The 11,591-nt window shown below is 53.8% G+C and overlaps 1 protein-coding gene across 3 annotated transcripts in view; it reads left to right on the top strand.

Moving 5' to 3' along the window:
* Positions 1–865: 865 nt before the first annotated feature.
* BBS2 (Bardet-Biedl syndrome 2) overlaps positions 866–11,591 on the top strand; it is a 29,524-nt gene continuing 18,798 nt past the window's right edge. For 2 of the 3 annotated variants that reach the window (XM_064160493.1, XM_064160491.1), the window contains exons 1-6: positions 866–988; positions 2,957–3,184; positions 3,991–4,116; positions 4,502–4,564; positions 5,700–5,777; positions 9,387–9,491. In XM_064160493.1, coding sequence (XP_064016563.1) covers positions 872–988; positions 2,957–3,184; positions 3,991–4,116; positions 4,502–4,564; positions 5,700–5,777; positions 9,387–9,491 — 717 coding nt within the window. In that variant the 5' untranslated portion in view covers positions 866–871. Of the gene's footprint in view, positions 989–2,750; positions 2,808–2,956; positions 3,185–3,990; positions 4,117–4,501; positions 4,565–5,699; positions 5,778–9,386; positions 9,492–11,591 lie in introns of those variants that run through there. The other variant, XM_064160492.1, reaches the window with a different exon arrangement.

The raw sequence follows: 11,591 nt of genomic DNA, 5'->3' as shown, positions 1-11,591 counted from the left end.
CCCCAGTGCCACACTCCAGCTCCCCCAGTTCTCCCCAGTTCTCCCCAGTGCCACACTCCAGCTCCCCCAGTTCTCCCCAGTTCTCCCCAGTGCCACACTCCAGCTCCCCCAGTCCCCCCAGTTCTCCCCAGTGCCACACTCTAGCTCCCCCAGTTCTCCCCAGTTCTCCCCAGTGCCACACTCTAGCTCGCCCAGTCCCCCCAGTTCTCCCCAGTGCCACACTCTAGCTCCCCCAGTCCCCCCAGTTCTCCCCAGTGCCACACTCCAGCTCCCCCAGTCCCCCCAGTTCTCCCCAGTGCCACACTCCAGCTCCCCCAGTCCCCCCCAGTCCTCCCCAGTGCCACACTCCTGCTCCCCCAGTCCCCCCAGTGCCTCACTCCAGCTCCCCCAGTCCCCCCAGTTCTCCCCAGTGCCACACTCTAGCTCCCCCAGTCCCCCCAGTTCTCCCCAGTGCCACACTCCAGCTCCCGCAGTCCCCCCAGTGCCTCACTCCAGCTCCCGCAGTCCCCCCAGTGCCTCACTCCAGCTCCCGCAGTCCCCCCAGTGCCTCACTCCAGCTCCCCCAGTCCCCCCAGTGCCACACTCCTGCTCCCCCAGTCCCCCCAGTGCCTCACTCCAGCTCCCCCAGTCCCCGCAGCTCTCCCCAGTCCCATAGCAGTGCCCCCAGCGCCCCCTGCCTCGATGCCGCGCACCGCCCCCCCGCGGCCGCGCCAGGTACTGCAGCAGCTGCGGCGCTCCCCCGCCCCCTTCTCCACCCCCCCCCCGCCTCTGACGTAGTCGTGCGCGCGCGGTGGGCCCCGGCGGAGCGCTGCGCCCCGCGGTGCGGTGCCGTCCGGTGCGGTGCGGTGGTGTCCGGTGCGCTGCGGTCGTCATGCTGGTGCCCGTGTTCACGCTGAAGCTCAACCACAAGATCCTGCCCCGCATGGTGGCGCTGGGCCGGTACGACGGGACCCACCCCTGCCTGGCGGCCGCCACGCAAGCGGGCAAGGTAACGGCGCGGCCCGCCTCGCCTCGCCTCCGCTCGCCTCCCGGGGCCGGGCAGCGGTGGAGCTGCGCGGAAAGGCTCTGCCTGGCTGCCAGAGCCTGCTGCGGGGGTGATGCCGGAGCTGCTACGGGGCAGCCGTGCTCTCTGCGGAGGGAGCCTGCAGCTCACGGGGCTGCGGCGGGGCGCACAGTGCCGGTACCGCGGTGCTGCCGCGGCTGAGCCCTGCCTTATCGCTTGCCAGCCTCCGCCGGTGCGAGGCGTTTCGAGGAGGGCGGTCAGGGTGGGTGCTGCCCTCGCTGAGAGGCTGCGGCCCGGGCGCCGGAGCTGCCCGCGGGCACGGAGAGCTGGCAGCGGGCGCTGTGTGCTTGGCGGCGGCGGGGAGCTGGCCGCGGGGCAGAGCCGGCGCCGGAGCCGCTAAGCAACCTGCCCTGCCTTGGAGCGGGCGAGGGGAGTTTTGTGCCATGCTGCGGGTTTTATCCTGCTGGTTTTGGTGCCAGCGGCGAGCCTGGTGGAACCGAACGGTGCAGAAGCTTCTCCGAGTGAAGCGAAGAGTGCAGACGCTCTTGGGTGCCCCCGCTGAGATTGCAATAGAAACTAATGGAGGCTTAAACAGAGCCCAGCAAGTAAACAAAAGAGGCCAGAGCATAGCCCGGATGGAGTCCTGGGTGCGGTTCTGCAGCCCCCAGCACAAGAAGGACATGGAACTGTTGGAGCCAGTTCGGAGGAGGCCACCAAGATGCTCAGAGGGCTGCAGCAGCTCTGCTATGAGGACAGGCTACAAGAGTTGGGGCTGTGCAGGCTGGAGAGGAGAAGGCTTGGAGGAGACCTTGGAGTGGCCTTCCAGGATCTGAAGGGGGCTACAGGAAGGCTGGGGAGGGACTAGTGACAAGGTCTGGTAATGCCAGGAGAAGGGGGAATGGGTTTGAAGTGGCAAAGGGGAGATTGAAACTGGATGTTAGGAAGTTCTTTGCAGTGAGGGTGGTGAGACACTGGCACAGGTTGCCCAGGGAGGCTGTGGCTGCTCCCTCCCTAGAGGTGTTCAAGGCCAGGTTGGATGAGGCCTTGAGAGACCTGTTCTAGTTGGAACTGGATGATCTTTGAGGCCTCTTCCAACCTAAACTATTCTATAACCCCAGAGAGATGTTTAGGTTGCTGTAAACACCACCATGGTTCAGCTGTGGTGTTTCCCATGGAACTTTCCTTTGGAGCCTTTAGGACCAGCATAAAAGAAGAGTTTATTCTAGAGGTAGACTTCACAGGTTCTTGCTGTTAATAGCTTGAGATCCTCTAGTTCAGTACTGTCCCTTGACGTCTTCAAGAAAAGCCTGGATGAGGCACTTGGTGCCATGGTCTGGTTGACTGGATAGGGCTGGGTGCTAGGTTGGACTGGATGAGCTTGGAGGTCTCTTCCATTCTGCTTGATTCTATGATAATTTCATTGACTGAATATTGGTTAGTGAGAATAAAAACTTGTTTATCACAAAGCTCTCTCTTAACTTCACCACATTCACCTGTGGATGGAGGTTACAGACAGGTAGCAGCTCAGGTGCCCTAAGTATTTGGGGGTTTTGGTAATGCTGTTACCAGCTGGATCTAATTGGTTTAGTTTGAGGCTGGCTTTGGGGTGCTCTTTTTTCCTTCTTGCTCTGAGCACCTGTTGCTTGTTTGTCTGTTTGGGTTGGGTTTTCCCCACCTCAGACAATTTATAATTTGCCATTTTCAGAAGCAAACAGCAGGGATGGCTCAGCTCTGCTGAGGTGTTCCTTCCCACTTCACTTGATTCTGGAGCAGCTGAAAGAATTAACTGTCAGAATCAAGTTTGGTCAGCAGAACTCCTCAGTGTCCTGTCCTCGCTTGGCTTGAGTGGATGCTCTTCTTCCCCATCACAGTTGCTCGCCCAGATAGTGGCCTTTGGTGGCTGTCCACAGACACAGAATGCTTGTGCTGATGTTTATGTCTCTGTTTCTACAGGTTTTCATTCATAACCCTCATGCCCGAGGGCAGAGAACAAGTGCACACCGAATGGTGCAGAGTACCCAAGACTCGGACGTTTCCCTTCTCAGCATTAACCAGGGCATCACTTGTCTGGCCTCAGGGGTGCTGGACCCTCAGCTTGGTTATGATTGCCTCCTGGTTGGGACTCAGACCAATTTGTTGGCCTATGATGTACATAACAACTCAGATATGTTTTACAGAGAGGTAAGTTCAGGGAATTGCAGAAACAGAAATGGGAGGGGGTGGGGGGGATTTGGAAGGGACCTCTGGGGATCATCCAGTGCAACCTCTCTGCCAAAGCAGGGTACCCACAGCAGTTTGCCTGGGATCACAATGGCCAGGGCAGTTTGGAAGCTCTTCAGAGAAGGGGACTCCACAGCCTCTCTGGACAGCCTGCTCCAGGCCTCCAGCACCCTCACAACAAAGCAGTTCCTCCTCCTGTTCAGATAGAACCTCCTGAATTCTAGTTAGTGCCCACTGGCCCCTGTCCTGTTGCTGGGCACCACTGGCAAGAGTCTGGCCTTGTCCTCCTTGCCCCCCACCCTTTAGCTCTTGCCAAGCATTGCTCAGGTCCCCTCTGGGGCTACTCTTCTCCAGACTCAGTAGTCCCAGAGTTCTCAGCCTTGCCTTCTCACATAGATATCTCAGGCCCCTCAGCATCTTTGTAGCTCCCTGTCTCTCTTAACTCCCAGTTGTCTGCTGGCTTTAGTATCCCCATGGTTTTTCTTTCCATTCTAGACACCACAGCTTGGACATTAATCAATGAATTCTGCTTCTCTTCTTTTGCATTAGTTGTGTTGCTGCATTCAGAGAACATTCCTTGCCTTCAGAATGTCTGGGCTATTGCAGAAGAAGAATCTGGCTGTGATGCATGTCTGTGTGTGCACACATCACCTGGCAGGAGAAAACAGCTGAAGCCACAGTGATGATGGTGGAAGCTCTCCTTTTGATTTGTGTACCCTGATGTCTCACCTCCTGCTGTTTCTTTATCCATTCCTGTTTCTCTCTAGGTTTCAGATGGAGCCAATGCAATAGTCCTTGGAAAGCTGGGGGACTTTTCCTCTCCACTTGCTATTATTGGTGGAAACTGTGCCCTGCAGGGCTTTGATCATGAAGGAAATGACCGGTTTTGGACAGTAAGGCTGCCTATAATGCTGTTGATGTTCTCACAAGATGATTTCAGTGGCAACTCACTCCTCTTGATATATTTTTTTTGCACCTGTTAAACATTACTTTGGTTGTTGACCTCAATTTATCATAGAATAGTTTGGATGGGAAGGGAAGATCATCCAGTTCCAACCCCCTTGCTATGGGCAGGGACCCCTCCCACCAGCCCAGGTTGCTCAAAGCCTCATCCAACCTGGCCTTGAGCAATTGCAGGGAGGGAAGGGGCAGACCTTATCACTCTCTTGGTCATGTCTTCAGTTGCCTCCAATTGTTCTGTTGCAGCTGAAGCCATCAAAGCAGTTTGTTCCTGCCTGCTGCCAGCAGCATTGAGGGGATTGTCTTTTCATGTTTCAGGTTACTGGAGACAATGTTCGTTCACTGGCACTGTGTGACTTCGATGGGGATGGCAGAAATGAGGTATGGAACCATTTCCACGTGGATTCAGCTGTTCTCCTGGTCTCGTGGGGAAATAACCACAGAGTGTTAGAGGTTGGAAGGGACCTCCAGAGATCGAGTCCAAGGCGCCTGCCAAAAGCAGGATCACCCAGGGTAGTTCACACAGGAATGCATCCAGGTGGGGTTTGAAAGTCTCCAGAGAAGGAGACTCCACAGCCTCCCTGGGCAGCCTGCTCCAGGGCTCTGTCACTCTCAGTGTAAAGGAGTTTCTCTTCATAGAATCAGCCAGGTTGGAAGAGACCTCCAAGCTCATCCAGTCCAACCTAGCACCCAGCCCTATGCAGTCAACCGGACCATGGCACTAAGTGCCCCAGACAGCCTTTGCTTCAACACCTCCAGAGAGGTGACTCCAACACCTCCCTGGGCGGCCCTTTCCAATGCCAATCGCTCTCCCTGGCAACAACTTCCTCCTAACATCCAGCTCAGACCTCCCCTGGTCCAGCTTGAGACTGTGTCCCCTTGTTCTGGCAGCAGAGCCCAACCCCACCTGGCTACAGCCTCCCTGCAGGCAGCAATGAGCTCTGCCCTGAGGCTCCTCTGCTGCAGGCTGCACCCCCCCAGCTCCCTCAGCCTCTCCTCACAGGGCTGTGCTCCAGGCTCCTCCCCAGTCTTGCTGCCCTTCTCTGGGCACCTTCCTCAACATCTCTCTTGAATTGAGGAGCCCAGAACTCAGTCCTCCAGATGTGGCCTGAGCAGTGTTGAGTACAAGGGCAGAATAACCACATGTTGAAGTGAAACTTTCTATGTCCAAGTTCATATCCTGGACTCTCCTTCAGCCTGAACACCCCCAATTCCTTCAGCCTATCCTCATAGCAGAGGTGCTCCAGCCTTTGAGCCTCTGAGGCCTCACTTCAACAGCTCTGTGTCCTTCTCATGATGGAATATTGCTAATACTTGGTCAACAGGAGACTTCTGAAATCTTCTCTTGACAGAGGGTCCTCTTTGGTCCACTTGCAACTTCTCATGCACCTATTAAAACCTTCTCACTGCTGGCCTTAGATGATTTGTTTGCCCTCTAGGCTCTTGCAGCATGTCCTTTTAATTTCCTGCCTATTTTTAAGCTCGACTTGACTTTGTTGTTCCTTCCTTCCCCTAGCTCCTTGTGGGTTCAGAAGATTTTGACATCCGGGTGTTTAAAGAGGATGAGATCATGGCAGAAATGTCTGAGACAGAGGTGAGTTGCTTCTAACTCATGCTAATTGCTGGTGGAGCTGAAAGTATTGGGTAGTGGTTACCCTGGTTCAGAGTTATTGTGTGGTTAAATAGTTGCTTAACTGTTTGGTGTCTGCTAGGACTGAAATAGTGAGAGTTTAATTGTGTCTTTTAGTATGCTGGGGAGAAGTTTGCTTTGTTGACTTACAAACCTTTCACCAGGCTGAGAAGAGTTAACTGTTCCTTGACTGAAAGGCAGGATTAAGGTGACTTGTTTGTGTACTCGTAGTGCTTTGTGAGCAAAAGAATGTCTTCTGCTGCTTGCCTGGAGTGAGTTGGCACAAGTAGGATCAGGTAACTTGCTCCTGTGTGTGTTCAGACAGTGTCAGGGCAGAGTTGAAGGAAGTTGTGCAGGCAGAACTGGAGGTTTGTGAAGGAAGTGTCTAAGCTATGGGGTAGATGGGTTTAGAGGTATGCATAAAAGGTGTGGGTGTTGCACTTGAGCTTGAGAACTGGTATGGAAGGGACCTCTGGAGATGATCCAGTCCACAACCCCCTGTTAAGGCAGGTTCACCTAGAGCAGACTGCACAGGAAGACATCCAGGCAGACTTTGAATCACTCCAGAGATGGAGACTCCACCACCCTCAACATAAAGACGTTCCCCCTCATGTTTAAAGTGGAACTTCCTGTGCTCAAGTTCATGTCCATTCACTGAGCACCACTGAAAAAAGTTTGGCACCACCTTCCTGATGCTCACCCTTTAAATATTGATAAGCATTGATGAGATCTCCCCCCTACAAGTCTTCTCCAGGCTGCAGGTCTCTCAACCTTTCCTCCCAAGAGAGATGTTCCAGTCCCCTCAGCATCTTTGTAGCCCTTTGCTGAACCTTCTCAAGCAGTATCCTGTCTTCCTTGGACTGGGCAGCCCAGAACTGTACTCCAGATGGGAAGATCTCCACTGTTAAATGTTGGTTGTTTGGAAGAGACTAAGATGCACTTAGGAGTTCTGTTATGGTGCTTCTGGGCCCAGGCTGGAGTAAAGATACATTACACACCTGTGTCCTTGAAGATCTGAGGTCTCCCCACTGCCCAGGCTGGGACTAAAGGGCTTAGTTAGCTATTAAACCACTTATGGGGAGCTATAAAAGGCAAATCTGGGCAGTGCTCTGGGAGAGGAAGCTCTTGCTGTAGGATTAGGCCTGGGCCTGCAGAGCTGTCTGTAGAGCAGGCAGCACAGAGTCATGTTTGGCATTTCTAGTTCAAGGAGAGCTGAAGGTCTCAGTCTGATTTTTATTTCCAGATCCACAGGCAAATTGTTTCAGGTTCACCCCTGCAGAGTCTCAGGAAGCCTCTTCCCATCTGGCTGTTGTAATTTAAAAGGACACAGCCACACCTCAACCTGGCATTTTGGGAAGGTAAACTCAGGGAGCAGTGGCCCCATAGGAATGAGAGAGACCTTGGAGGTCACCCAGTTGAACCCAGAGCTCACAATCCCACCACGGCTGCTAAGCCTCCACCACATCCATCTGGATTTTACATACCTCCAGGCATGGTGACTCCACCACCTCCCTGGGCAGCCTGTTCCAAGGCCTCAGAACCCTTTCTGGGAAGGCTGTTTTCCTAATATCAAACCCAGACCTCTCCTGACACAGCTTGAGGCTGTTTCCTCTTGTCCTGTCACTTGCTGCATGTGAGAAGAGACCAACCCCTACCTAGCTCTGACCTCCCGTGAAGGATCTGTAGAGGGCCATGAGGTGTCTCCTCAGCTTCCTCTTCTGAAGATGAAGCAAGCCCACATCCCTCAGCTTGTCCTTGTAGGACTGGTGCTCGAGGCCATTCACCAGCTTGGTTGCTCTTCTACACTGAGCTTGCTTGGAGGACTTGAGTGCTCTGCATTTTGTGTGTCTTACCACTGGTGAAACTGAAGTTGAGGACTGCTGAGATCTTGAGTTTATGGTCAGGGAATGAAAGGGTTATTGCTGCCTTTTGGGAGTTCCTAACTCTCCCTGGGATCTTCTCTCTGTGCTGGATGCTTACAGTTCTGAGGGTTTTGCTACTTGGGAGAGGAGTGAGGAGGAAGTATAAAGGGTTTGGAAGCTTATGGTAGAAAAGCAAAATCAAGGAGCAGAGTCAGCTGAGTTTAATAAAGTGATTCTCTTGTACAGAAGACCAGACAGATGATTGCAGCTGTTCCTCTTGACATGAAAACCTCTGCTCCTGCTGTGTGGCAAAACCTGCATTTCCAAGCACTGGGAGCCTGTGCTCAGTGAAGAGTTGTGCAGTAACAGGTCTTGAAAGGAGTGAGAAACAAGCTGAGTTAGGACTCTGGGGTCTTCCCCTGGAGCTGTGGCTGAGGTAACACTGAGCCTGGTGTTCCATGGAAGTCAGCTGGGGCAGCTGCTTCTTATTTCCTCACTGACCCTGGGCAAAGATTTCCTACCAATAGTATCTCTAGACTTTTCCTGGCTCAGGGGAAGTTGAATTCATGTGGCTCTGGTGAGGCCACACCTTGAGTATTCTGTTCAGTTTTGGGCACCTCATTACAAGAGGGATGTGGAGGTGCTGGAGCCAGTGCAGAGGAGGGCAAGGAAGCTGTGAAGAGCCCAAAGAATAAATCTGATGAGGAGAGACTGAAGGAGCTGGGGATGGTTAGTTTGAGGAAGAAGAGGCTGAGGGGAGACCTCATCACTGTCTACAGCTACCTGAAAGGAGGCTGTGTTTAAAAATCCTTTGGATGTGGTGCTTAGGGATATGGTTTAAGGTGAACCTTGTAGAGCAGGGTTCTGGGTTGGACTTGGTGATCCTGAGGGGCTTTGCCAGCCTGGATGCTGCTGTGATCCTGTGGAGAGGTTGGTGCTGGTCTCTTCTCACAGGTAAATAATGATAGAGCAAGAGGGGATGGCCTCAAGCTGCCACTGGACATAAGGAACAATCTTTTCAGGAGAGAGTGGTCAGGCACTGGAAAGTGCTGCCCGGGGGGGTGGTGGAGTCCCCAACCCTGGGTGTGTTTAAAAGGCAACCAGCAACAGAACAAGGGGGCACAGTCTCAAACTGTGGCAGGGGAGGTCTGGGCTGGCTGTTAGGAGGAAGTTGTTGGCAGAGAGAGTGATTGGCATTGGAATGGGCTGCCCAGGGAGGTGGTGGAGTGGCTGTGCCTGGAGGTGTTGAAGCAAAGCCTGGCTGGGACACTTAGTGCCATGGTCTGGTTGATTGGACAGGGCTGGGTGCTAGGTTGGCACTTAGTGCCATGGTCTGGTTGCTTGGCTAGGGCTGGGTGCTAGGTTGGCACTGAGTGCCATGCTCTGGTTGCTTGGCTAGGGCTGGGTGCTAGGTTGGCACTGAGTGCCATGCTCTGGTTGCTTGGCTAGGGTTGGGTGCTAGGTTGGCACTGAGTGCCATGGTCTGGTTGATTGGGCAGGGCTGGGTGCTAGGTTGGCACTGAGTGCCGTGGTTTGGTTGGTTGGGCAGGGCTGGGTGCTAGGTTGGCACTGAGTGCCATGGTCTGGTTGCTTGGCTGGGGCTGGGTGCTAGGTTGGGCTGGTTGAGCTTGGAGGTCTGTCCCAGCCTGGTTGCCTGCATGGCTCTGTGAGGGAGCAGAAGGTCTCACTGCTGTGTGCTCTCTGCCCCCAGACCGTCACCGCGCTGAGCCCCATGCGCGGCAGCCGCTTCGGCTATGCCCTGTCCAACGGCACCGTCGGCGTTTACGACAGGACTGCTCGCTACTGGAGGATTAAGGTTAGTCCAGCCTTGGCATGTCAGCCCTGGGACAGCTGCTACCTAAGCTCAGTCTTTTCCAGTGTTGTCTGAAGAGTGTGTCCCTCAGGTCAAAGGAGGTCCTCCTGCTTCCCAGCCCTAGGTAGACCATATCGGGAGTATTGTGTCTAGTTTGAGAGGGACTGGGGTGTGCTGGAGGGTGTCCAGCAGAGGCTGGGAGGGTGATGAAGGGACTGGAACATCTGTCTGAGGAGGAAAGGCTGAGACCTGAGGCTGTTTAGTCTGGACCAGACTGCTCAATGTGTGCAAATATCTGAAGGGTGGCTGTCAGGAGGATGGAGCCAGTCTCTTTCCACTGATACCCAGTGAGAGGATGAGGAGCAGTAGGCACCAGCTGGAACCCAGAAAGTTCCAGCTCTTCTTTACTGTAAGGGAGCTGGAACCCTGGAGCAGGCTATTCAGAGGGGTTGTGAAGTCTCCTCCTTTGCAGCTCTTCGAAACTTGCCTGGATGTGTTGCTGTGTGACCTTCTCTAGCTGTGGGGTTGGACTTGCTAAATCTCTGGAGGTGCCTTCCAACCCCTTTGATATCCTGACTCCTCAGATGAAATTTTCTGCTACACATGGAACTTAATTCCATTTTGGGGCTTGCAAAACCTACCTATTTTCATGGCTACATGCAAAAATAATTACTGTGTTGCTTCTGGGATGGTTGGTGGTGGCCTAACAACCCTACAGCAAAGGATGCTTCAGGTGGTTCAAGCAACAGAGATTGGAGGTTGCTGTATGGTTGAATCACAGAATTGTTTCAGGTGGAAAGACCTCTAAAATCATTGAGGCCAACCATTCTTCAGCAATGCCAAGCCTTAGGCCACACCATGGCTCTCAGCACCACATCTCTGCTTCTTTGAAACACTTCCATGGAAGGAGACTCAGCCACCTCCCTGGGAAGTCTGTTCAAGTGTTTGGGAACCCTTTCAGTGAACAGATTTCTTCTTCTCTCCAACCTGGTCCTCCACTGACACAACTTCAGGCCATACCCTCTTATTCTGTCACCTGATACCAGGGAGATGAGACAAATTCAGGCTGGGGACAGAGTGGCTGGAGAGCAGCCAGGCAGAGGAGTACTTGGGGGTGCTGGTAGAGAGTAGCTGAATATGACCCAGCAGTGTGCCCAGGTGGCCAAGAGATCCAGTGGCATCCAAACTCGGATCAGGAATTGTGTGGCCAGCAGGACAAGGGAAGTTATTCTGCTCCTGTACTCAGTGCTGATAAGGCCACCCCTTGAGTGCTGTGTCCAGTTGTGGGCTCCTCAATTGCAGAGAGCTGTTTAGGTGCTGGAAAGTGCCCAGAGAAGGGCAGCAAGGCTGGGGAGGGGCCTGGAGCACAGCCCTGTGAGGAGAGGCTGAGGGAGCTGAGGGTGTGCAGCCTGCAGCAGAGGAGGCTCAGGGCAGAGCTGATTGCTGCCTGCAGCTGCCTGCAGGGAGGCTGTAGCCAGGTGAGGTTGGGCTCTGCTCCCAAGCAACCAGCAACAGAGTACGAAGACAGAGTCTCAAGCTGTACCAGGGGAGGTCTGGGCTGGCTGTTAGGAGGAAGTTGTTGTGAGAGAGAGTGATTGGCATTGGAATGGGCTGCCCAGGGAGGTGGTGGAGTAGCCGTGCCTGGAGGTGTTGAAGCAAAGGCTGGCTGGGCACTTAGTGCCATGGTCTGGTTGATTGGGCAGGGCTGGGTGCTAGGTTGGCACTGAGTGCCATGGTCTGGTTGCTTGGCTAGGGCTGGGTGCTAGGTTGGCACTGAGTGCCATGGTCTGCTTGCTTGGCCAGGGCTGGGTGCTAGGTTGGCACTTAGTGCCATGCTCTGGTTGATTGGACAGGTCTGGATGCTAGGTTGGACTGTGTGAGCTTGAAGGTCACTTTCAACTTGGTTGATTCTGTGATCCAAACTCACTCCAGCCTTCTTCCAGGGAGCTGTAGAGAGCAATAAATAACAAACTGGTTTTCAGCAGCTGAATTAATCTTACATTGCCTATTTGAAGCTTCTTTTTCACATCAAAAGCAGTTTGCTGCTGCAGCAGACCATATTGGCAAGATCCTTTCCTACTGCTCATTTGAATGGTTTAATAT

Source organism: Pogoniulus pusillus, chromosome 20 (genome assembly GCF_015220805.1).
Source record: "Pogoniulus pusillus isolate bPogPus1 chromosome 20, bPogPus1.pri, whole genome shotgun sequence".
Taxonomy (NCBI): Eukaryota; Metazoa; Chordata; class Aves; order Piciformes; family Lybiidae; genus Pogoniulus; species Pogoniulus pusillus.
The sequence above is the reverse complement of the archived record's forward strand: the minus strand, read 5'-3'. Positions and strand labels throughout refer to the sequence as shown.